The sequence below is a fragment of the Ischnura elegans genome, chromosome 9, assembly GCF_921293095.1.
Source record: "Ischnura elegans chromosome 9, ioIscEleg1.1, whole genome shotgun sequence".
NCBI classification, from domain to species: Eukaryota; Metazoa; Arthropoda; class Insecta; order Odonata; family Coenagrionidae; genus Ischnura; species Ischnura elegans.
The window spans coordinates 31,580,592-31,607,752 of NC_060254.1; the positions used below are offsets into that span (position 1 = coordinate 31,580,592).

General features: G+C 39.6%; 1 protein-coding gene across 5 annotated transcripts in view; it reads right to left on the reverse strand.

Annotated features, from left to right (window-relative positions):
• Positions 1 to 27,161, reverse strand: part of LOC124165942 (band 4.1-like protein 4A) — an 868,424-nt gene that overhangs the window by 250,770 nt on the left and 590,493 nt on the right. For all 5 annotated transcript variants that reach the window (XM_046543480.1, XM_046543483.1, XM_046543479.1 and 2 more), the window contains exon 5: positions 19,452 to 19,530. In XM_046543480.1, the coding sequence (XP_046399436.1) occupies positions 19,452 to 19,530 (79 nt within the window). The remainder of the gene's footprint in view (positions 1 to 19,451; positions 19,531 to 27,161) is intronic.

The window sequence follows — 27,161 nt, forward strand, 5'->3', positions numbered from 1 at the left end:
CGCTTATTAGAAAATATTCCTTCGTCGCATCGTCCTCACGTGGTTTTCACTTTAGTGAGCCATGCCTTCCCTTAAGTAAAGACGCACTCCGCAGAGTACTATGACATCCTGGTACCTCCTGATTCCTTATTTCGGTACAATTGCCACGGGAGATCAGGAACCAGAATACCGTAGTGCTCTGTTCAGCGGCCTAGGCAGCCATGGGTCCGCGGTTCCCGGTCCGAGGGAATTCTTTCCCATGGCAATTAATGTATATACGAGAGAAAACCTGAAAGGGGAAGATTATTTTTTCTCGGTATTATTTTTGCCCATAATCTATCAAATTCTCATAATGAATTGCGATCTCGGGTCTTAGTGAATTCGTCTTAGGTTCCCCCTCCCTGGCTAGGCGCCTCTGCCGGGACGGGAAAATGTCCGTCAGTGCCCAACGTGATTCACAACTCGCTCTAAGCCAGTGTTTCCCAAACTTTTTCGAGCCACCATCTTGGATCCTTAAACCTATTCTCAACGCCCCTCTAATCGGTATCTTTAAAATAATAATCATATACTAATTAACCAAATGAGGAACATTTTAATAATTAAATTAAAAACAATGACTAATTAAATGACTAATAAATAATTAAGTTCTCTGTGTCGTGAAGTTCTACCAACGATAGACCAAATGAAACTAAACCCCTTCAAACGTTTCCCTTGTGCAAGAAAGGCTTCGAAATATTTTGCAACAGTTCTTACTTTAAAATGTAAGAAAAAACATGGTTTAAATTACTTCCATACGCGGGAAACAAAGTAAACTGTAGAAGCGAAGCTCGAAAAAGAAGAGAAAAGGAAGGTTATGGAACCTTCGCATTTGTCACACTGTCAGGACCCTCCGGCGCCCCCCTAGCGCCCCCTTGGCACTTTTCGCCCCCATAGACTAAACGCCCACTTTGGGAACCACTGATCTAAGCGCTCCGTTGTGTGTTTACGGTTCGTTTTGGTGGCATCGCTCAGGTTGCGCCGGTAGTAGCGTTGGTACCCATCCGGCGGGGAGGGATGAGGCCAGGCGCCCTGCTGGTCATCAACCTGCAAAAATGCCCGCCCGGTTACTCACTTCCCCTCCTCCCGCCGCCGCACGCACAGGAGTACCTACACACGCGAGCGACGCACGCACTCGGACGGCCTGATCTCCTTCCGTTTTCATTCCCATCATCCACTTTTTTCCCCCCATTCCTCCCCCTCCCCTCCCGCCACGCATCCATCCTCACCGGTTTTTGAATACCACAGCGAGCATCCACCCAGAGGTGGTGGATTGGAGCTGCGATGGAAGAGAAATGGATGAGGAAGTGGTTGAAGACGTGCTCCCCGCAATCGCGTAACATCCTAATATCATCGTTTGATATCCCGATTGTGAGTGAAAATCTCCATCAAGACATTTTTCAACAGAAAAAATCATTCTATTTGCACTCAAGAATATTACATTCCATGATAGGAATTGACCATTAACTAGTTTTTCGATAATTTCTAATAATATTCATTAGTTAATTTAACCATTAATACATCAAATATTACTGATAAAATTTGGTGTTTAAAACGTGAAACATTTTAACTGTGGGAAATAAAAAAACGCTAAAAAAGTTCTCTTTACTAATTACATGAAACGATGTAGGTAGCCAACCCGGGTAGAGGCCATTAAAATTTTTTAAATCTTACATATTGTCTTTTTTATTTTTCAATGACAAATATTGACCTGGGCAGTTTTGGAAAAAGGAATGGCAAAGACAATCTCAGCGCTCAATCGGAAAATTAAATTTTACTTAACTTCAAACAATCAAAAACGTAAACTTATCCGGCTTGGTAGGAGTTAGGAGTGTTCATTACAGGAAATAACTTCATAATTAAATTGATTGTTTGAGGCGTAACTTGGTGAAAGCGATCCATAATTAAATTAAAAAATAAGAACTTTGTGCTTTCACATTAACCCTGATGATACGTCTAACGTAGAAACCATGGTCGTGAATAAATATTAATGTGAAAGCACAAAGTTCTTCTTTTTTAATTTAATTCATAATTGAATTAAATCTTGATAAAAAAATCATTTACCTATGCCTCAATCCGAATAAGGTACCTCTATGTCGTAGCCGATTGAAGTATTCGTTGTAAAAATATTCTCCAAAGTTCACTTCAAGCAATCACCCCGTCACCAGCAGTCATCAAACTGAAGATTGGCTGGAAATAGCAGACCTACCACGGCCCATATAGAATCAAAGTTGATAAGAAATCTCAGATCTTTTGAGAAATATTTTATTTATAAACAATTGGCAATGGATTGATGAAAAATGTTAACAATGTTAAAATGAAATATCTTTTCCACTTTCCCTCAAACGACTCGACAAGTGAATACAGCTTATCGCGCTCATTTGTTTGCGAACGAAAATCTTCACTGCCCACGTTCAATGTTTGGCATTGATTGTACTAATTGGCGTTTTATCAACACGCAAGCCATCACGGTTGTGCGACTGGCTCCGTTTTAGTTGGAGCTAATGAGCAATTACGAATGGGAGGAGATGAATTTCATTTCCTCTGACGTCAGCTGAAATTTGAATTCATCAAAATCGACAAATTGGAACATTTCAGGGCCAAAAATGATTCCGTCAGTCTGCGTAAAATTAAAAAGGCGATATTGACCGGCGTGAAATAGACACGCTATAAGAGGTGTAGGTGGGAATCTAAAACATCGAAAAAGTTTGAAAAAATGACTATTAGCCACTAATAGCAATAACATGGATTTATGAATCTCTCGATTTTTAAACATTGAACGGGATAGTAAAACTTGAAGGAATACTTATATTTTTCACCCTTAACTACAATATGTGTTCGATAGTAGAACCTATAAAAATATTTCAACAATTCCTATGTAACATGAGAGCATATCAAACTAATTTGCACTTCATTACTCCAGAGATAATTTCGCATACTTCAAATTAAGGCCATATTTGGTACAGTATTCAGAGGAGGCAACCGACAGGTAAGGTAATTTGCACCATTGGGAGGGGTAGAGAAGGAAAGGCGAAGTGAAACCCGTTATCGGTATTAGCCTGCTCTTAACAGAGGAAGTCAAGGCGAACACAACTTAACGTCCTCTCCGACGTACTGTACTTGAAGTAACCTCCATACAACACTCAAGCAGTCGGTAAAATCTCTGCAACCTTCGGCATTTGAAGACGGGTCCATGAGTTGCGAGCCACCACAACAATCCGATCCCTCCCACGCCATAAAGTAAATAACTTTTACTCAAGAGGCGTTCGTCGAAAGATACGAGCTGATTCGACTGGGGCAGTCAACGAAGTCCGCGGTAGCCCACAACGCATCCCTGGGCCACACAATCGACCTTAAGGAAGTAAAAACTGTTGCCAATGTGAAAGGTTTCAAACAGAGACTAATTAGAGAGGCCATGCAAATAACTAAAGAGGAGAAGATCAATTTCAACAGGGACACCGGCCTCAAAATAAGTCCCACTTGGCAACCCGTAATCCAGAAAAACTGTCAACAACCTACTCCTCTAACCTCCCACTCTCCTCTCTACGCCCCTGGCACGGATACCTATACATATTGATATAATTTCTCACCTCATCAGATTCCCTTAGAAAGCGACCAGCATCGGTCGGTAAACGTTGGGGCCACCCAAAAATTGACGCGGTGACATAGTCCAAAAGTTTTTATTTAACAATTTGTTTATAATTATACCAACTTCAAATAGCATCAACCCAACGAAACAAATTATCGCGCTAGAATCTGATAAAATGGTCAACGCTTCACCGCGAATTACTCACAATTGGATTCAAAGAGCGTGAGGACACCCACAGAGATGCGTGACCTCCGCACCACTACATCCAATTTCACACACCAAACCTAAATTTAAATTTAACCTTTTCACCCACAGCAGTACCACTCTGTTTAGCCAACTTCCTTGGAGTAATCCTTAAGGAAATAAAAAAAAGACCTCGCCTCTTTACTCCACTCAATTTGCACCGACAAGAAGACGGAATTGGCGCCGAGCTCCGCCCAGGATGGGATTTAGGAATTCGACGTCGACTTCACCGTGCAACCCTCCCAGAGTCTTTCCATCCTCTCCGACTTTGCACGCTCCTCCCCAACAGAACGCTTTCAAGGAATCCTACTTCGGGGAATAACTCAGAAATTACTTACGTTTTCCGCGTCCCAACCTTTCGACTTAATTCCTTCCATACGCCCATCCTTTTCGCCTACTCCTGAGGCTCGTCTTGCGTGAATATATCTTCATCTTTCCCTCCTCCGGGACAACTACTTCAAATTTCGAGGTTTTTATTCTCCGCGGTCGCGGCGTGAAAAATTAAAACGCCATTATGGCGCGCCTCGTCTCACTCCCCCACGGCAATATATCCCCCCCGTTGAGTGCGGTTTTATAAAATGACAGCTCCTTTACTTTGTCACATCCACTACTACACCCTCCCCACCTCTATTCCCCCACCACACAGACTTGGAAGTTAATTTTTGCCTCGAGGGGGGCGTGTATGGGTACATAAAGAAGGCTGAGAAAGAATGTATTCTTGTGGATGCGCGCTTTATTGTGAGCAATTCCAGGCATCTGGGCACCGGGGCGGCAGCGAGTGGGTATTAAAATGTTTCAAGGAAAAGGCAATCAAACGAGCCACCGCCCCGAAATGGCACACTTCATTCAAAGGATAACATAATTAGACCTTCCCCCAACGGGAGCGAAATAATGGGGGGAAAATCTCACGATTAATTTTAATGAGACAAGTTCACGAAACCAGCCACTCTTTCCAGAGTATCATTCCGTGTCGTTGAACGGTGCGTATTTTCCCACCGTCCTGGTGTGGAACAAATTTCAATCAAATGACTTTCTAAAGCAGGGATGACAATTTTAGAGATATTAATTAGCAGCGCACCGTGGCTGACTTAGCAGGGGATCATGCATGAGCAAAGGAAGATGTGCGTTGTTCATTTAGTCGGACCAAGTCAAAAATTACATCCTTAATAGTAGATTTTCATTCAATCTATGCGGTGGCTAAAGCCCTGAGCAATGTGTTAGAGATACACAAATGCTCATAATATCCTCTCTGATTGCAAATTTTACTTTCTATCGTAGATCGATCAGATAATCTGACACCCGAATTGAACAAAATAGAAACAGAAATAATAATAGAAATATTTACATTATAAAATAAATAATACAGCTTATTTCGAGGAAGAAGTGGGCACCACTGATTCATATAAATACATTTAATTCATGTACCCATACGTTTTCTTGCCCCAATTTGGCGAGGATTGTGACCAGACTGAGTATTCGTGTACGTCAAGGATTTATGATAGCCACTATTTATTAAAAAATCAGCCAAAATTTACATACCAGGAACAAGGGAACATAAATATGCTAAATAGACTTAAATAAAATTTTTACACATAATTTTTCAAGTAAGGAAGATTTAACTTCCACAGTTTCTGAGCACAAAATCGCTTTAGGAATCGCAAGATGACAAAATTGAGAAAACAATGTGTAAAATGAAGTTAAAACGGTTAAAATTAGATACTTCAGGGTAAAAATTGATAATTTCTTATCGAAAATTACTATATGACCATTGCAAGCATCTACAGTTTTCAGAGGCTAATAAATAGGTAAAATCTTGTGTTGAAAACCTTTGAAAGAAGAAGAATTATAAGAAATCTTTGAAAGAAAAAACCTTTACGGCAAAATAAACAAAATAAAATTATATATTCTGTTAATTCCATTCAGAAAAATATCATTGTCTTGCATACAACTTGAAGTGTATAACGGTATTCATGGAGGAGCAAAATGTTCACCCAGGAAAAAATCAGCAATGTTAGGTAAATGTCTTAAATATGAGGAAAAATTTCTGTTTCATAAATTTCCCACGAACAATTGCCCAAGGCCAATATTATTTTTATTTCATTTATTTTTTTTAGCTCACCCTCCGTTCCTTTTTAAACAACTTTGGACCACCCACGTGAATGAATCAAGCCCGCACGCTACTCAGCCACGCCAAAATCCTCTCTCCATAGTGGGAGTACGGGAAAATCCTAACACGCCCATTGTAATCCTTCTACCCCGCGAGACGTCGTGTCTTTTCCTTCTCTTTTCCGATAACTTCTCTGACTCACGAGCTACGCCTCATGGCTTCCTCCTCGTTTGTTCCTTTTGAGATCTTTTCCGATATGATACCGACTGATTTACAAAGTAAAATCAATGGTCTGGTAAAGAAATTTGGGGAACAATTCCGTTTTCACATTCCGTCATCCAAAGTCATCAAGTCATTTTTACTTTTTCAACTGAGTATTTTTCAAGTAAAACTGTAACTTAGTCAACACGTCAACTTTCACTGACTCTTCACATCAAATTCTATCTACGACCGTTCATTTAGAATGCCTTAGTCGATTACTTAAAATTATGACCAGTGTTTGTTTTCGAGCTTTCGTTTCTTCTTCATGTGATCACTCTTACTTAATTCCACACCAGAAGGTATGTATCATTTTAAAATACGGATCTTTAAAAAAACATATACATTTCCTTCGGACAAAAGTGGATTTAAAATATTATTCGACCTCCGAAATCCAATGGAATTTATGGAATAGAGTCGATATCGATACAAAATATCTAGAATAAAGTGGATAAAGAGCAGCATCTAACCGCCCTCGATACCCTGACCCTGGATAAATATTTCAATTGAATGCCGTCTACCATGGGTGCACTGACTCAGGGTAAAACCTGAAAATAATTTACTCACCGGGAAAATTTGTAATCTCTCAACGCGATAGAGTGAATTTCGATTCTAACCAACACTAAGATAGTCCAGGAAAAGAAACATAAACGGTGCGGTGTAACACGCGTAATACATCTCGAATAGCACGATTCAGCTCCCTATAAAATTCCGCTATATACGACACTACTCACTAAATTTCTCGCGTAAAACTAGGATTTCCTATATAGTATAATCATTTCTATAACTACGAATTAGGTTCAGACCTGGAAGGAATATTGAGCGTATTTTAAGATGATGATCACCATCGTTTTGAAACAATTAAATTACTGTCCGTAGTGAAAATATTACATTTATCGTGAATTTCTGGGATGATTTATCCATTCTCCCCACCATCGATCACAAAACTTGCTGGTCACAATTCAGTATTTGTTTCCACATGAATACAGTGATTCACTATTAACAACAAAGCGAGTGCACAATGAGATTATAGTCGCTTTCAACTCCTATTCTTTTTACTTGATCCTAAGTCGGGCGCAATGGTGAAAATGACCTCGGTATAAGTCGCTCACCCGAACAATCAATCAAGTAGCGAGTGGACTTTCCCTTTCTCCTATCTCGCGCTGCCTTCCAAGTTAAGCGCCCAGTGACACACTCATAGTCCTCCCACTTCTCTGGTCGCCGTCTGCGATAAACTTCACCGCTTCGACACCTCCTCTCTTACAGCGGGGTTCCTGACTCACTCTATGACTACGTCCAATACCACTCAACACGCTAGGAGCGCGCCAAAGGTTCTCTAGTACAGGTATACGTGAGCCCAGATTGTACTCTGATATTGAGGTAGTTGTAGGTGTACCCAATACAAGTATTTTAGTTCACACGTACTCATATGAGTATGTTCCACAGATTAAAGACATGCGACGATGATTTTCGTCTTTCCTTTTAAACACCTTAAATCCCCAGGGTACTCCAGCAAACTCTCTAGTACTTAAGTAGCCTTATGAAGGGGTAACGACAGAACCCGAAACGTGGGCTGCCGTAATTTTTCAGACCCGCGCGCAGACCCATGACAAGTTCATTCACTTTACTCTAGTACACTTTCTGTAGTACTTGAATACCCTAATAAATAGCTGCTATACTGTATAAGTACTCTATTTCATTAGTACTCCAGTTCATTGGTACTCTGGTATGCGTCGGAAACCGGTAGTCAAGTGCATTCGAACACTCCTTCACCGCTACAATACCCTAACCCAGCGTCTCACTTCTGCCATCTCCTCGCCTCCTTGTCTTTCGGAGGAAACTCATTTGCATTGAAATCCCTCCATTTGTTTCGCCTACATGATCTTCGTCTTGACTCAATCACACCCCATTTCTTTCCTTTGAAACACCTGATTCCTCTACGTTCAACGCGATATTTATGAATTCGAAGAACTACCTACCCCGATTCCGGCCGATATCTTCGTAGAAATAAGAAATCTTCGAAAAAGAGCGATGATGTCGTCATTAAAAGGTTTTTATTGGTGTCGTTTACGACGTGTTGTGTATTTCAAACGAAAGAATATATGTGTTTAGCTTTCAGAGATAAATTCATGTGAACAAATGGTAGAGGAGATTAAAAACGAAGGGCCCGCCACAATACATACATATACACCTACCAATTACACCGTTAAAAGAAGTCATATAGCGGGTGTAATGGACTCAATGTAGCCTTTTGAGCAGGTAGAGATTCAATTCACAATGCGCAACAGAGGAATATAATTCAAATTTGAAAAAAATCATAAATTCTTTCATATGTCTCGAATATGTGCATTAATTTAATGGATTTACCTATAAGTACTATTTTATACGTTCAAATAAGATGATTGGATGTAAAGCTCATTTTTACATAAAAACTGCAAATATGATTTCAGATATATCCTATTTGAGACCTTTTCGGCGTCCTCTACCGGTGCACATAAAGAAGAAAAATTTCATATAGGATAAATCATCCCTTACTCTGTAATGGAATCCGGATTCGCAGAATTCGCGTCTGACGCTCTACCAATGAAGCTAGGTAGTAAGGGATAATCATCTTCCTCTTCAGAGTTTTGAAGGGTTTTGAGGAATAGGTCTATACTAAACGGCATACAAGTCACAAGACAGTACGCAGTATCTTCTCCGCACAGCGCCACAGTCGCGCGGGAAAACTTGAAGTTAAAAAGATTATCGTATCCTCTTCGACCCCCGCCCTCGTCTTCCTAATACTCTCCGCTGAAAAATCCTTGATGCCCCAGCACTTCAACTTTGCGACAGAACACACCTCGAGAGTAGTAAAAAATGACAAGAGCATTCACTTCTCGGGGCAGCTCATTCTTCACCATGGAATTATATAAAAAAAACGCATGATAGTCAAGTAGGAAGGGAGCAATAAATGGACCTTTTGTTCAGAGAAAAATTAAAGTAAGATCAATAAAACCACTGACATCTCACTTCTCGCATTAATTGCCACACCTCGCAAAAAACACTTTGAAACGCTGGGGCCCAAAAGCAATCGGTTGTTTTATTCCGTACGGTTGAAATATAGCGCCATCACTCTTTTTCGAGGCACTTCCTGGACAATTAAGTGTTAAACTTGCACTCAGGAAATGACGTGTACTCAAGGGTTAATCCCCTAGCCTCTCGAGAGCACGCGGGAACACTTTAAGTCAGTTTGTAATCATTATTTTAAGCTTGGATTGAAGCAAGGAGAGATATACAGAGCACTAGCGTTACGCGATAGCATAGAGTAAGTATATATACTTGAACGCTCGCCATAGAGTAAGTATATATACTTACTCTATGGCGATAGTCACGTACATTAACACAACATATATAGCTGCAGTTTTTAAAAAACACATAATTTAGCAAGTGGGTTTCTGTAGAAAATTAATTGTGATCTACTATTACAAGTAAGCATAATTACCACATAAAAATAAGAATCTCAGAAGAAGCAATTAATAGAGGAGAAGCGTATCTTTAAACCAAAAGATGAAAAAATCTCTTCATCTAAGAGGTACCTGTTAATACTGTAGCTATTTCGTTCACCATCACTGGTCAACAATCCCTAAGATTGGTTTGACCCAGCACTCCACTGAATTCTCCGATCAGCTAATATTTTCACACCTACGTATGTCTACTCTTTCACATCCTTCTTTAACTGATCAATACATTTTGCTCGAGACATTCCTTTTCTGTTCTTGCCATCTACTTGTCCCTCGTTGATAGCTACCATCACGTCTCAAGATATGGCCAATAAGGTTGTTCCGTCATCTTGTCAAGGTTTTCATGAGGCTTCTCTTCTCTTCTATTCTTCTTAGGACTTTCTAATTACTAACTCGGTCGATCTATTAGTTCCATCCTCATCATTCTTCTGCAACACCACATTTCAAAGGCCTCTACCCTTGATTTCTCCACGGCGGTCATTGTCCATTCTTCTCTTACGTAGAAAAGCATTCTCCAAATGTAAATTCTCATAAACTGTTTCTTTAGTTCTACGTTTAAATTTCCGCTGTAAGTATATCTTTTATTTTAAACGATTTTTTTGATATATTTATTAAATACACTTAAGGTTTTTCTAGATATAATGGAGGAAGACATGGAAACACTAATGACGGTCACAAAATATCCCAATAGCTGTTCAGTCACTCGAAATCAGCCATGGGAATAGGGAGTCACGACCACAAAGAGAAGTCACAAAGGCGGATCATAAGATCCCGTGAGTCATCATCTCACACGACTTCTTAATCTTGGCTTCCCGGATCTCCGATTTCTTCCCACCGTTTCATAAATTAGCACATCAGTTCTCGATACTGAACACGTGAGAAATAGAAAAAAGGGCTGGGCTCATCGCAATTTTGGCCGAAGCAAGGGCGGTCATTACTCAAATGATATACATTAGCCTCGGCGGGTTGGTTCTCCGAGAGTAAATATATTGTTTTTTTTTCAGAGCGTTCAAGTTCTGGTTGTGCAACACGCAGCAAATTAGGACAAAGAAAAAAATAATGATGACGCAATATTACGGGTTGAGACATTCACGGATGATGCATCAATTAAAATATCGAAAAGGAGTTCGGAAGTGATAGACAGAAAATAAAAAATACTTTAAATACAAACGATAATTAAAGGAGATGAGACATTTTCTCCTATGGTAACTGACCGTTATAGAACTAATATTAACTCAATATAAAATAGACAGAATCAATTTTTGGTTGCTAGCTAAAATAAACGGTAGTTATTAATTTGACAATGAAGGTATAAATTTGCCCTAAATTGTGTCAATTATCTCACCAATAATTGTCATTAATTATCATGAGTTTCATATTTTAAACATTATTAACAATCGCCTACATATTCCAAGTGCTTTTCATAAGACTTAAAACATTGTTCACTTTTTGAAACATGTCAATCAGTGTTTCAGTAGTTCAGATCTGCGTTCAAGTAAGTGAGTAATTCATTGATTACTTATAGATACTTATATATCAGCACTCAAATTATTCGGTATTCTAATATTCAGTTACTCTAATAGTTAGGTAATAATTCATTTCCTGAATGAAAGAGCTTCGAAAAATGCATTTGAGTGTTCGATGTGCCTTCCATGGTAAAAAATGTTTTTATATAATTGGAGTACGAAAGCCGCTTTGAAAATGCTAAAGTAAGAATGCGCAGCTTAAAGAAGTATGTGCTATTCATTTTTCCCTTAAAAATGGAAAATAAATTTGAAAAATAGGCATTTTCCCATCGAATTCCCAACGCGTGTAATGCCTAACAAGGGCAACTGTCCGTCCCGTCATCTAGCGGAATATCGATGCATAAGCGGCAATAAGGCGGACAGAAATCTTCACGTGTGTCCAGTCCCTATTATCTAACTCCATGTACTAGGAATCCATGCTCATTATGTCCATTATCTATACATTAATTTGAGAAAATTCGAATGTTTTGGACCGCTAACACCAACTCACCATTAACTCGTGGAGAATTTATGTCGTACTTCCATTTTCACTAATAAGAAATAACTCAGGGGAGCATTAAACAATCCTAAGAAAAATAGCGAAGCCACGATAAATGTTTGCGTAAGAGAGAAGCGAAAGAGAATATAATATAAATTGATTATATTCTGGGTATCATTCTTGGATTTCAAAAAAACGAACCAGTGCTTGGAAAATCAAAAGAGAAATATTTCAATGAAAACGAAAAAATAGATATTATGGTAAAGGTAGAGAAAAACTAACAATAAGAAGCGATATTTAAAGTTATAGACTATTCATAACTATCAGTGCGCGATTTATTAAGCACACTAAGTTTCATTCTTCTCTGCACTGAATTGAGTCGTGTAAAGTACGTTTTTTATGCAAATGTAGAGCCGATTTAATGTCTGGTTTTTTCTCGTCGAGCAATGGCAGTGAAGAATTCTCGAGTCTTACACCGGGTAAGGCCCTCCATAAAGACCTCAGGGATTCCTGATTGGATTTCTGAATCTCTCGGAACGATGTGCGAGTTGCACATCTAAACGTTGGAAGGAGATATCGAGGACCTTATCCGTTTTGAGACCCAAGAAATCTTCACGTACAGATAAAGCCATTCTGTTCTTGTTTTCAGCGAGATAATTCCAGAATTGTAAGGCAATAATTAATAAGCTCTTATAAAAATTTTTTTTTTTTAAACCAGCCTTTATATTTGGATTACAGGGGATGAGCAACGTTTATATATGACACAAAGCAAAAAAACTCAGTGACCCCGAAAAACCAAAAGTGACGTATTAAAAAAGTCATTATATTTATTACTACGAATCTGCAGGCGCTCGAAGGGAAGAAAATTTTTTTGACGATTTTCGAAAAAAATCTAAGTGCCGAAAAATTTCAGTCCAGAGTCCGGACCTGGGACGACGGAATTCGGACGACATTTTTCAAAGTCCGAAGCCGGACCCGAGACGACGGAGGGACTTTGAAAAATTTTCGAAAGCGGGGGTCTCGCCGAGTAAAGCAAGGCGAATCCCCCAAGCTAGGGCTGAGTCGATGGGAAATTTTATGGTGGATAACTTTTACTGTGGTCGCAAAACACGAAAATCGACCATTTGGAACTTCTTTGATCAAAAACATGTTTTGGGGGGCTATAGGTTGACTGGGGGGTGGTTAAAGGGGGGTTGGAGAGAAAAAGTTATATTTTCATGTATTGTCACCGGAAATGAAGAAGTGTGCAAAATTTCAGCGTTTTTGCTTCACAGGAAGTGAGTCAAATTTCAGTTACAAGATTTGTACCAGACAAACAGACAGGTTGGTGAGTTGATATAAAGACTGTAAAAATGACTTTTGGGAAAGCATTTTTTCTAGGAACAGGATAGCGCAATGAGTAATTCTACACACGAGATGTCTCCTGAGCTTCATCGTAAACATTTCGCGGAGAACATGGAAGTAAAACGATGGCTGTAAGAGAAGAGAGAGGGAAGACCAGGTGTGGGTGGCGAGATCAAAAGGAAACGAGGAGAGATGCTGGAGGAGACGGATGGGCCGAGAGAAGAAACGTTGCGTGATCGGAGGTATTTAGCGGCGGAAGGACAGGGATGAGACGCGGAGAGTGACCCCGAAAGGGGGGTGGAGTGAAATGGGTGTGCCCCCCCGAAGAATGGGTGGGGAGGCCTCTGAACCCCTGAAGGCACTTTGCGCGTGAGAAAACTCACACATGAATAAGCAAAGGGAAGGTCAGAGGAAATAATAAAAGAGGCACCAAGGAAAGAGGACAGGAGGCTGGAAATTAGAATAATGATTACGGGCAAGCGACTCGACTTCTCGAAAAGTCTCGGGCTCTTGAGTGTGGATGGTAATTTGGGGTTTGAGGCACGGGGCGATCTGGTTTTTCCCCGGCATACGCCCCAACGCAACAGCCAGTCCTGCAAGGGAAGCGGTGTTACTTAATATCCTCTATGCTATACAGTGTAGAGAAAAATTGTGTCACAAAAATTTAACCCTTCGTAGATCATGTCAGCTGGGCTTAATATCAATATGAGCTTTCCAAGCGTTTCACAAGAAAAAATATTATTAGCAAATACAAAGGTGACATTTTACTCTACATATCTAGGTATATTATTCGGAATACAACAGGTATTGCTAAATCAAAGCCATTGCCAGCGAATATTTTATCGGGATTCACCTGTGGAGTACTAAATTTCAGGGGAGTTCAATTTCCAGGGATACTAAACAGCAATTATAATTACCGTACGCATATTGCATTGCCTCTTACCCAATTTAGTGGTCACCGATCAAGTTCTTAGTTTTTTTATATTTGGATTTAGGAAAGTTCACCTGTACAAGTTACTTGCTCCTTTGATATTTTGAGAGGAACAGCTGCTCACTGCAAAATTAGATAGGAATCAGGGAACGGCGCGCCATGGCGTGGAAAGAGTTCCAAGCTGAAATATCAAACTTAGCCGAGAATTTCCTAGATTCCTAAGATGTAAAAAATACATGCACTATTCTATAGTGCCAAATGGAGCACACTAATAAACGGGAAAGGACCAATTCTGTAAACTTCATCCATTTCACCCCATATTATCTAAAAAAATGAATCATTCCTAATGCTACTTCCTCCAAATAGGTTGTTTTGCGGGAGAATTTCGTACAGATTATACCGAGGTGAAAGGTTTATATATTTATAGCTTCTAATAATTTCCATTCCCTTCGGCAACATTTTTCGTGATTCCTCCTTTTATCTGAAGGCGCAATAACTATTACAGATGGTGGCACGGTTCTCCCATTCCGTAAAAAGGCACTTATTTCATCTGAAGCAGAACGTGCATCTGATTATAAGAAGTCCACCGCTTGAGGCTAGATCCCATCCGCTCTTGAATTAGATGGCAAGGCGGGAGAACGCAACTCGAGGGCAATTTTTTTACTCCGCCCGAACAAGTAGGTCAGTGGGGAAATTCTTTCATCCACTCCGTACAGGTAGGCATTCATATCTCGGCGAAGTATACATTTAAGATGCTTCTCACGTATCCACATTCAGACTTTTCTCCTAGAATTGTGCTCGAGTTTCCACCTCATAATACCTTTTTTTGGGGGGTGAGCATCTATGTTCATGCCACGAAAGATGGTATACCTATGGATTTCCATTAAAAATATACATCAGTATCCATGTTGAATTTATTGATCATAGCAGGAATACATCGACGAATGCAGAAAAATGGAAAGAAATACAGCAGTCTCATCTTTTTTATTCGTTAGCTATACCCTTTAAGATGAATTGTAACCTCAGCAACATTTTCCCAATAATTAACCGGTGGATATATCCTTATTCAGACTTGAAAAAAAAACTTCGCCTTTTCTCTTTGCCGATCCTTTCTTTACTCTTTAGATAATTCCACACAAAAACTGTTTATGGTCGTAACGGTAATTATTTCGGTAATGACCGTAATTACGACTCATAAATTATGACTAATGCATTCTGAAATTACTTTCAACGCCCAAGATTCCATTTAATTCACGTACCCTGAAAGACAAAATTTAATGAAATACCATACGTATGAACTGTTTGCGCACTTCAAAACCGCAAATTAAGTACAATATCCTACCAACGTAGTTATATTATTTTGTGACTATATTGTAAGGATGATAGAGGGAGAAGATTAAGGGATTCCTCGCTTGACTCACCAGGATGAGACACAAAAGCCCTGAGTACGTGAACACGACAGGATGATGCTCAGCTAAGTAGTTCGCACGGTTGAAATCTTCCTGATTGCCAACTGCGTTGTCATCTCTCCTCCTTGGTGCTCGAACCAATTGCTCGCTTCCCAAAGCGGAACGCGTGTCTTGTCATAGGAGGGGAGTGAATACGCGATAGAAATAGGTTTGGATGCACGTTCACGCGCTTCGCAAATAGAGACAAGAGATAAGGAGCCGAGTTGAAAGGAGGGTTCACAGGAAGCGCCTTCATTAATCTACTCCCGCTACTTCATCAATAAAAGCGTTTCTCTCGCCCCTAGAAACCCTATGGTGACACGTGAACATCTGTTACCGAGGTCAGCGACACACGTAAAGATAATCGTGAAACAAAATTTAGATCGGATAGCCGAAGCCGAAATATAAATTTTTATTTATATTTCGGCTTTATATATATATTGGCGGTGGGGTAAAGTCCTCGCCTGTCAAACCGTAGGTCGTGGGTTCGAATCCCGCCTGGGTAGGTGATCCCTATCCAGGGCATGGATGTTTGTGTTGTACTTTGTTCATATTGGAAACCCTCGTTGTAAAAGGCCGTTATGTGCTGTTTACGGGGGATGTGATAAATAAATAAAAAAAACTTATGTGTTACTCTTTAATGATGATAGGAGTTCACTGTGTGTAGGTACCTCGGAATCTTTCCATATTAAAGTGTTAAGTTTTATACGGCCAATAAATCACGAAAATAAATAAAAGATAGACGATCGATAAGGAGTAATGTTCCTTCTTAAGCTTGGATAAATGGTAGAGCACTGAAGTTATTTTAAACTAAAAATATCCCGAATGAATTTCCCTCGGGTTTGCGCGCGGGTGAGTTTTTTTAGTTCATTCATTTTATTCGCTGTATTTATTGTGACTATAATACAAAAATATCCATCTTTTATCCTAACAATTCAGACGATCATCAAATCAAGGAATGAATTTTTAAAAGAAAACGTTACCTCCGCTCAATTGGTTTTTCACGTAGCGCAGTGCTGGACTAACGTAAGAAAATTGAAGGTATCTGGAAATGTACCGGGGTACAGGGGTGCCGACTTACAAAAAATATTGGGGGGGCCCAAACCGGGGACCTTGCCCCGGTATATTTTATAAGTAGTGAATTTTAAGTTTTTTAAGCATTTTAGAAGAGTCATATGATCAACATTAGAACCCTGATCACTCGAACCTCGATATCTGGACACACCGGGGAAAATTGACTAGCCTGACACATTTTTTCCTCACATCTGTAACGAATTTTTGGGGGGGCTCGGGCCCCCTCAGGCCCCATGGAGTCGGCGCCACTGCCGGGGTATGCATAGTAAACTCTTACCAGCACTTTCACGTTGACTTAGTTATTAAAAAAACAAAGTTACCTCTCTCTATGCCAATTGATATCTTCTACAATCAGGTTGCATCTACCTTCAACTAACGATTCTTCAACTAACCAATATGAGCAAGCCTCTTAGATGCATTATTAAAATTTAAGTCCAGCAGGAAATCGTTTGGAATACTATAAATGCAATGTAATACGTCAATGTTTTACTTTTAGCAAATTGACACTGTCAATGATTTCAAACATATTTTTACCATACTGTAATAAATGCTTGCAATTTTCCAAGATTATTAAAATTATTTCGACCTTGTTTTTGATGTTACTACATCATCTGCAAGACCTTGAGGAATAATCATTGAAAAGTCAAGTATTTATTCTCCACTTATAATACAAATGCAACAATTTCACTCTATCACGCTTTAACCTTCGGATTTTAAAATTTTTCCTAATTATTGACTTCGATCGGAGGAAGTTCAGAAATTAACCAACTTACGGAAAAATCGTTAACCCTTTCACTGCCAGCCCATTTCAGGTGGTATGTATGAAGACTGCCAAGGCTATTCTCCGGAATTTGCAACATTTGAGATTTTAAAATTCTTCAGCTACTTAATTTTATTTAATGCGCCTTAATTTTTTCCCAATTCTTAAGATAAATTTATATCTTATAGCTATAGATATATTTTGAGGGTTTACTTGAATTACAGCCGTTGAAAAGGCCACAATCACGAAAAAAAGTGAAAACAGTTAAGGCAAGGCGGAGGATTAAAAAATCCGAGGCCACTTTTCCGTACCGTTTCAAAAGCCTAAGAGTGCACCTAGTTCTGCCGCTACCCCGCCACCTCAATTGCCGTCACGGAGAGGTCAGCTGAGGAGACGGGAAATTGCGAAGGGAGTGGCCGGGCGGAAGGCATCAACCCGTTTTATATCAATTCCCACGCCGGGGCAGCACGCGGAGAGCGGTTCGCGGATATACGTGTAAGTGGGCAGGTCATCCTGTTCATCCTTAGGCAACGCTGAAACGCCTGCGCACGAAGGGAATACGGAGCAAAAAGTTCATCTCATTCTTTCCACGCACAAAAGCTGCAATTGTGGCGGGTACGCATCACTTCCTTCGGCTGACGAACTCCGGTCTGTTTCTCGACGAAAACGGTTATATCTCAACCATCGGAATCCATGCTTCTAAAATAACTTCAGAATTTGCAATATTTATACAAATCGTAACAAAAATAAATTTAAAATTCGGATCAATAAAACTTCAAACGTTTACAATACTCATAAATGGTAAAACATATAAATAATAATAAAACTAGCTTTAGTGACACTGGAATCGAAAAAAATACGTTAAAAGAAAGAAATTCCTGTGAATTTGCGAAGTTTTCCATTTATCTCGCACTAAAATTTTAAAATTCATTAAAAAGAATTTTTCAAATTTATTGTAGCTTACTATCTTCCTTACCTGCCAAATACTATAATTTTTAAATTTTTAAGTAGAGTAAATAGTGGGTAAACTTTTCTCGGGATTCCCACCGGGTTAATGTTTTAATATCGGCCAACGTTTCAAGTACCGTCTCGGCATTCATCTTCAGGCCCTGAAGATGAGTGCCGAGTACTTGAAACGTTGTCCGATATTAAAACATTAACCCGGTGGGAATCCCGAGAAAAGTTTACCCACATTATTCGCCGGGAAAGCATTAAATCATATTTTAGTTTACATAGTCATAAAATAATTCGAATTCCATTTAACCAATCACTTTCTCCGCCCAATTTTTGAACTTTCCATCTAAAGAATGTGGATTTGGGGAATGAATTTGATTCAATTGTATCACGGCCGAGGATCGTTCATCCATTGATAAATTATCGGCGAGTTTTTGAGAAAAAATATATTTTGAGGTTTATTGACCAAAATTTGAAGGATGAGCGTGCACATAATATAAATAAACAGAACGACCAAACCGACTCCGTAAAAAGTCACTATATTCGCCGAAGAATATCGCATTTGATATCCTTCGGTTGACCTTGAGCCTCATAATAGAGCAATACAAAACTTAGGGTAATACACACTGCACAAATTTCACTGCCCACACCTCTATCAAGAGGTAGAATTTTCCACGGAATCGCACAAGTGATCGAAAATCCAGTTTTCACGTTATTTAAATAAATTGGTATATTAGTATACATATCACTTCTTCGTCCACAATTACTTGGTTATTGATTTTATGCTCTTTCAAATTACAGCTTTGAAAATTGCATAAACCGTTTACATTAATTGCCATGAGAAATAATACCCCTATAAGGTTTTAAATAGCCCGCTTTTTGTGCCAAGCGCTGTTTTTTGCACTAGAAGGGGTTAGCCTTATGGCAGTTGCAGAGGTAAGCCAATATTCCCTCGCGATACATTCTTGTTAGACCGCAAGGGCCGATCACCTAACATTGCTGAACCTCAGTAAATTTGCCATGAGAATTACAGAAGATGGATAACGTGTACGTCTGCAAGGTGACCCGAAAGACAACGGTCCGGGGTTCCATTCGCGGTTTGAAGGAATTTTATCTCACGGCTATTTGCGTGATTTTCACCGACGTTCAAGCTTCTGATTTGAAATAAACCACACGGAAATGTTAATTACTACTTTTCATGACATGAATGTTATGTCCACTTACCTAGTGATCTCTTCCAATAACTTGCATGGATCGGCTGCGTAGAATTTGACACCGAAGTACAGCGTGAATGGATCCGTTCCTGAAAATAAAATAATGGAATCAGTGGCACTCCATTGAATCGCTAAATTTTAAGATTTAAAATATTCACATCAAATAATTGATAAAGAGACTGGTAAACGTTGAAAAAATAAAATTTTGTAAACAAAAGATAGATAAATGGAAATACGCTGTTTTTAACCATGGGGATGCAATCAGCAATCAATCTGTAAAGGATATCAAAAGTTATTAAAACGATCTAATTTTCACCCTATACAACGTTTTAAAGCACTATTATACACAACTACCTTCTAATATGATAATAATTCATCGCCAAAGATCGTTTCAGTTAAAACGAACACCGATATCGACCAGCCGAAAGTGAAAGTTACCTTTTTTTACAAGATAGCACAAAAACAACAAGTGGTGGTCAATCTAAAGTCATCACAAGCCACGATGCAGAAAGAATGAAAGCCAAATCAATGTTTTTGCTTCGGCTGGTAATCACTAATCTTCCTGATGCACACACCTAGATAAAAAACACGCCCTAACACAAATACGAGCGCCGACACAAAAAACGCAATTCTTTCTCGCTACTCCATCCATGGCAGTGATTTTTTCTTTTCCTTTTTCGCATTTGAACAAAAAAGGGAAAAACAAGAGACTCAGCAATTCGACTGCCTTGGGTATTTGCGCGAACACTTTCAATCAATCCTTTTTTCTCTCTTTGCACGCATTCCGCGATAAAAAAAATGGATAGACGGAACGGGGGGAAGGGGTGGAGGAGGATTAGAGCAAATTTGATTACGCGTCGAAATTAAAGCAAATTATTTCTGATTGGAAGCCGTGGAATGATGACAGAGCTCGGGGCTCGGAGCAAATGGCCGAAAATGAGCGCGCTATCCCGACGCATTTTCGGGCATCCGCTGGGAAGAGCGGCGTAAAATTATTATTGTGCTTTGCCAGCAAGAATACTCGCAGGCCGTTTATTTGTTACCGGTTCGAATCGACAACGAGCGATTCGTTCGCTCCCTTAACGAAACAACGAAAAAAAAAAGTTTCGGAATCGAGCCTTTCGGCAGTTGTTTTTGTTTTGTGAAAAAAAAATTGGATCGCGCAGTTTCCGTTGTCGGTCGCGCCCGCGGGGATAAAGTTGGACTTTGGAAAAACTCGTTCAAGCGGGTGATTGAGGACTCGTCATGCGGAAAGCCTTTTCTTCTTCCCTTGTTCTTTTTCGTTCTGTTTGTTTCCCAGAATGACGTGACCTCCATTCCGCGGGGAAGATGATAAGATCGTTAAATGAACCATTCCAAACTCAATCGTCCTCTTCCCGTCCGCTTAGCCTCGCAGCTTCCCTCATCCTTCCTTTCAAAAGAGTGCATCGTGTGCATCTGCATCCCACTGCTCTCTATGCGTCATATTTTACGGCGTTAAAGGGGGTGAAAGCATCAAGGGACGAAAATGATGCTTTGCATACTTCATACCAATTATTATCGCCTTTCGCATCATTTATTGAACATTATTTAAAAGTTATGAATATTGATAATTAGACATGCGGGTTTTTGCTGCATGATAAACCTATTCATGGACAATTATTAATCACCAGTCCATATCTCTTATCATATCACGCGGCATTCACTCAAACATCTAAATATCACCATGAACCGCGAAAGCTTCAATTACTCAACAACATTTCAACATCACTATACCGCAAGCTACCTGAATAGGGAGGGATAGGCTAAACCCCATTTTAAAAATTAAGATATATTTTTATTTAAAATTAATCAACGAAATGCGCAAAAAAATTAGGATTGCGTGGATAGGAAGGCATTTCTTTAAATTCTTTACTGACCAACGAAAAAATTCCTATAGGTACCTATTCGTTAGGCAAAATATTCCTCTAATTTATTCATTCCTGTTACACCTAGAAATAAAGTGCGCTTCTAAGATGACGTACTCTGGCGTTCTGTAAGGTATCTGCTCTTCACTGCCCAATCAATCTAAGCTTACCACGATTTAATTGAGTCTTCAGTTGCTGCCAATAAATTGGTGCAAAATCTATTTGATGCTCTCAGTTGGCTCGAAGCAGTTTCTGCAAATCGCGCTGCTTTCTTTTGTATTAATTCAGACCAACGATTAAATTTTTATGTCGCGGATCCCATATAGGTACTTCGCACGTACTTGAAGCACGACATCAATACATTTTATAATTTACATAGAACAACTAAGCACTCACAAATGTAAAGTCTAAACGCACTTTAAAAAAATGGAAAACGTCAGAAACAAAAATTATCGACGCAGAAAATCATTGGAGCAAATGTCAAAAACTGTCTTACCAACTTCTGCAACCCTAACGAGAGGAAAAATATGATAATAAGTCTATTTAATGAAATTATTTCAAATGGAGCTTCACGAAGATAAATCACCCTATATCTGCACTGAGGAGAACTGCATATAAGAGTTATAGATGGAATATTAGGCAATTGTATATTCACAATCGTCATACATGATGACGCATTCGCTAGAAAATCCTAGTAAATTAGGCAATGACATTATAACACCAGAATTTCTCACATGTGAATCGGTGAAAAAATCACAAATGATTATTTTTTAAAAACTAGATTTCTGGGGAAATTAAAGCAACTGTTGTACCATAATAGGACAAGGATTGGATAGTATTCTTTATTTCATAAACATTTCTATGTATTTCCTTCATACCTGTATGAATCTCATAGTAGGATTGTTGCACAAATATTTTAGTGCTTAATGATTGTAGCGTGGCAAATTATCAGTGAAAATTCTCAGGTAACATCATTTGATGGGTATACCCGCATTCATTCGCTCATTCCATGGGCATAAAAGGCTGCATTAAGCGGCAATACTCCAATTATTTTAGTAAGACGAATTGAAATGATACAAAAGAAATCTCATCGATACCTACAAGATTGCAATCATGGACTAACACTCGCCCGTACATGAGCAGAAGCAAGAGACAAAAAGACCACGTCCATTCGCGACAACGAACTACTTTGACGGGGAAGGTAAATAAATTAGCCGACTCCGGAAAGCATTCCTCGCGCGTGGAAAGTGAGACCTAATTTGACTCGATAGCCATTTCCATCCCGATAAGTGCAAGGCGGGGAGGACGTTGAAGGAATGAAGTTAGGAAAGCGCGGGTGAGCACGTCAGCGAGAACAAAAGCGGATTAGGCGATCGTGACGATAAATGAACAAGGGTCGCGGGGCAAAGGAGGGTGGGGAGCACGAGAGCTGCCCAGCCGATGGAAATGGGCGTGCGAAAGAGGAGAGAGATACGACGTGGAGCAGACATCTCCAGTTCACCACGAGACGTTCTCCCCGCTAATCTTCCATCCAACCTCTCGCCTCATCCATTCCGACCAACTCCACCGCGTGGACAGTGAGCGATGAGCTGCTCATTGAATCCAGGATGTACACATGCTAAAATTTTTGAATGAGCGTAAATATTATTTACTCCTCGGAAGGGTGTATGATCACATAACGCCGTTATTAAAATACGAAAAAGATAAATAAAGACCTGGTTGCACGGTACATAACAAGTACAACTTAATGTGTGAATATATGAACGAATTTGGTGGAGGGTAACGGAACATGTAAAAATGCATGGACCTAATTAGAACAGGTTACATTTTCTGTTCGTGCGTTCGCCCAAGTTGGGTGGTTACACGGTGCATTTTGGCGTTCATTCTCCATTCATGTAGATATTAACTTCTACATGTAAATATAAAGTATAACCAGGCCTTAAAGCAATAGTATCGACATAAGCACAAAGCGTGCGCTTTGAATTTTTGATGTAATCTTTTAGGCCTGATAATACGATACAGTAGGGCATTATAGTTACAAAGTAAAATCAACAATAAATGAAAATAAACTAGAAATTTAAACGAATTAAAACAAGAATAGATGCAAGTAAGAATGCATGAAGTAAAAATAATTATCTTTGTAAAAATATCTCTTCTAATTTCATCCATGCATTCGTTCGTGTTTCTTTACCGGTTCATCAAATTCGTTCAAGCAATCACAAATTCATCCGTATTAGCTAATGAATTCCGACCAGGCATTTAGAATTCCTTTACTCTTTACTGCAGTCTTACTGAATAGATACTTAAGTCTCCGAAAGCAAACATTTCATGAATTACAAATACTTTTTCTCTGCTCAAATCAGCGAAACACATAGCATCTTCATTGCGATTGAAACAGTGAGCATTTATTGTTAATTACGAGAACTTATTCCTCCGAGCAATCTGAAGCCCTGGGATTTTCTTGAAAAGATGGCAAAAGTTACTTCACCCAGGTACTACTTGACGAAAAATATAACATATTTAATGGATGTAATTATGAAGCTTCGAAAGTTAAGTTTTAAGTGTGGTAAGTATCTACTAATATAAGTTAATTTTTTCGTTAGATCTGTGACTATGATCCCCATTACTACGCTTCCAACCGCTAATTTCACACTTGCTACGTACTATTCATTCGTATGCATAAGGTCAGTTCCCAACCATCTTATACTTCCTTCGAGCACAATCGAACTTCATCGAGTTCCCGTTTTTCCTCCATCGCGGTCACTGAATCATCGAGAAAGCGCTTTCGACTGATCGTCATATCGCATCTCCTTTCTCCGTCACTATTTCCCTTTCATCCCTCTGCGTCACTCTTCCCTACAACCAATACGGCGCCCGAATTACGCCGATCGTGACCGGCCGAAGGGCGTCACTTCCTCGCGCGGTCACGAGTCCGCCCCGACCGGGGTTAACCCTTTGGGCCACCCAACACACCCACAGCCCATACCGACCGCAGAAGATCACGCCAATGCACACTTCCCATTATTTTTCTCTCCCCCTCCGCCTCGCGACCCCAAAGGATTGCTCTTTTTTTTGTGGGCGTAATGCAAAACTCCACCTCCAGAGGCCACCCTCGCTCCCCCCACGTGGGCATCCGTCGTTCTCAATTTTGCCCACACATCGAGAGCCCAATGGTAAGAAAGGCGTGGGAGGAAATGGTAGAAATCATCCCTATACTTTGCAGCGTGGGGTCGGTGACCCTCTCATAAATGAGGTCCGCATGATTAAATAGGTATAAAAATAACTGTGTACATTGATTAATGTTCTGTGTCAGAGAAACCTAAGAACGAAATTTCAATACCAAATGAATTTGTTAATTTTGCATTTAGAACATAATGAATTACATTAAGGAAGGTACCTCAAAAATGAGAATATTCCTAGTATCACAAAAAAAATTTGGAAAAGAAAATAACAAAATAATTTAAATATAAAGAAGAAACGGTTAATGAAAGGGAATCATAAAAAGTGGTTTTTGATCAATGCTTATGTCATTAGCATCATATAGAGATGATATTACCGTCTATCAAAGTTTACACACATCAAAAGTTTATCTTATTATGTTTCAGCACGAATTTTTCATTACATTTCATTCGGCTAAAAAGGAATTTCAACAGACGCGTGGAAGTATACAGTGGCGAAGTGCAGAACCATTTCATTTCGCTAATAAATAGCACGAGATCTTGCAGACGAAGAAGATTCAGCTTCTATCGGCTTCTAGGACAAGTCCCGAGTTCTCATGTGAAGCTCTTTGGGGATCTATAATAATACCTTCGCGGTACGAGGTGGCCCAAGCGAAAAGAACTATATCCCTTATTCCAGTGAGTGCCTTTACATTACAGGGGCGTAATCTTCCCTCACTATCAACACCAACTTACAGGTTGAAGAACTGGTGATAAACTTTGATTCGCTGTTTACTTTTATAATTATTATATACCCCTGGCATCCTAAAAAGCTTGCCTGCCATCCAGTCTCCAAGAAATGAGGCTACATATAAATGTGCCCTGAGACGTGAAAATCCCATACGGTAGGATTATATTTCTTTGCCACGTATTGTATTTCTATCATAAATATTCAGCAAATGTTATAGCAATGTTTTGACTTAGATCTATTCGTAATATGGTTTGAACCATAAAATACATCCAAATACTTATAATCCACCATCTTGCGAACATTAAGTACCTTTATACTACAAATATCTAAGGAAGAGGCAATGATACTCAAGTTAATCTCCGTAAAATGACACAATTTGTATTCACTGCACCATAAATACTTCACTACCACTTCCAATAGGCCAATGTACCGAGCATTGGCTTCTCATAAATGTGCGTTATCACATTCCACGGACTTAATCTCCGCTAACTATCCAGACCACCTTCCAGGTTGAAGTACTTATATTGAATTTTGATTCTTTGGTCACTTTTATAATTATTGTAAACCCCTGGAACCTAAATAAGCTTGTCCTGCCACCAAGTCTTCAAGGACTGAAGCTACACAACTTGACGTGCAACTGTGCCCTGAAAATCTCAATCTGGTGGGGATATATTTCTTCACCACATGGGGCCTGTTCTCTATCATAAATTTTCATCAAATTTTATCATTTTTAGGCTTTGATCACTACGTAATACCGTTTTAACTATAAAATACATATAATTCACTAGCTTAAGAGCGATAAGCACCTTTTTACTACACATTTCTATCGAATAGGCAATGAAACTCAAGTTTCTGATCGTAAAATGACACGATATTTATTCATTGCACGATAAATACTTCACTACCACTTCCAATAGGCCAATGCACCGAGTATCGCTTTCTCATAGCCGCTCAAAACCGCCCACAAGCCACCGGTGAGTGGCCATTTCCACCCACATCACTGCGTATTTTTCCGTTACCCTGAGTGATCCCGCCTTATTAGTGCAAAGGAAGAGGGATGTGTGTATATTGTCCCACGCCGTCCAACCGCCCCCGTCCAAGCTCTTCCTCCGCACTTCGGCCGTTAATTACGGAGCATCGACGAACTCTCCCTCGCGGTGACATCTTAAGTCGAGCAGACCGACTGGGCGTGGACCCTATTCTCTTGCCTATCAATTGAAATCCACCACAGAGTGGGAGGAAGACAATAGCTATATGGTTCGCCAACCTGCAAAACTAGAAGTGATTTATTATTCCACGAGGCGATGTGTCAGTGTTGCAGAAAATCAATGATGGAAACGACAGTGGAGACGGAAAGGACAGTGGAGAAATCTAAGCGCTTTCATCCTCGAACATAGTTTTGAGAACGCCACAGGAAGTAAATAAATTTGATTCGACTGGGTTACGAACCCGGATATCTCAATTTTCCGAGGTCATTATTCCTCGTGTGAAATGGTTTTTTTCCAATCAAGTATCTCCTTTAGGTGCGAGTGATTATGTAAGAAATCACTTGAATTTGCTGGGCTCCATAATTTGAGTAGAAAAATGATTTAATATTAAGGCAGTAATATAGAAAATTAACCATTGTCCGCATTTATCTCTTAATTCAAAATCCAGTTTTTCTACCCCGTATGACATACCTTCGCCTCCATATAGATGAACTTATCCTATATTTACGACTGTGTCAATGCCTATGGTGCAGCATTTTCTATGAATGGCTCCAGCATCTTCGCCAAGGTTTGATGGCTAGAAGTCGATTTTCGATCTAGTTATCGATAGAAATGGCAAATTTAGCCATCAAAACGTGTGGTAATAAGAAATCGCTTCGATTACGATACCCACATACATGTTATAACAAAAGCGAAGTTACACGAATATTGGAAGCA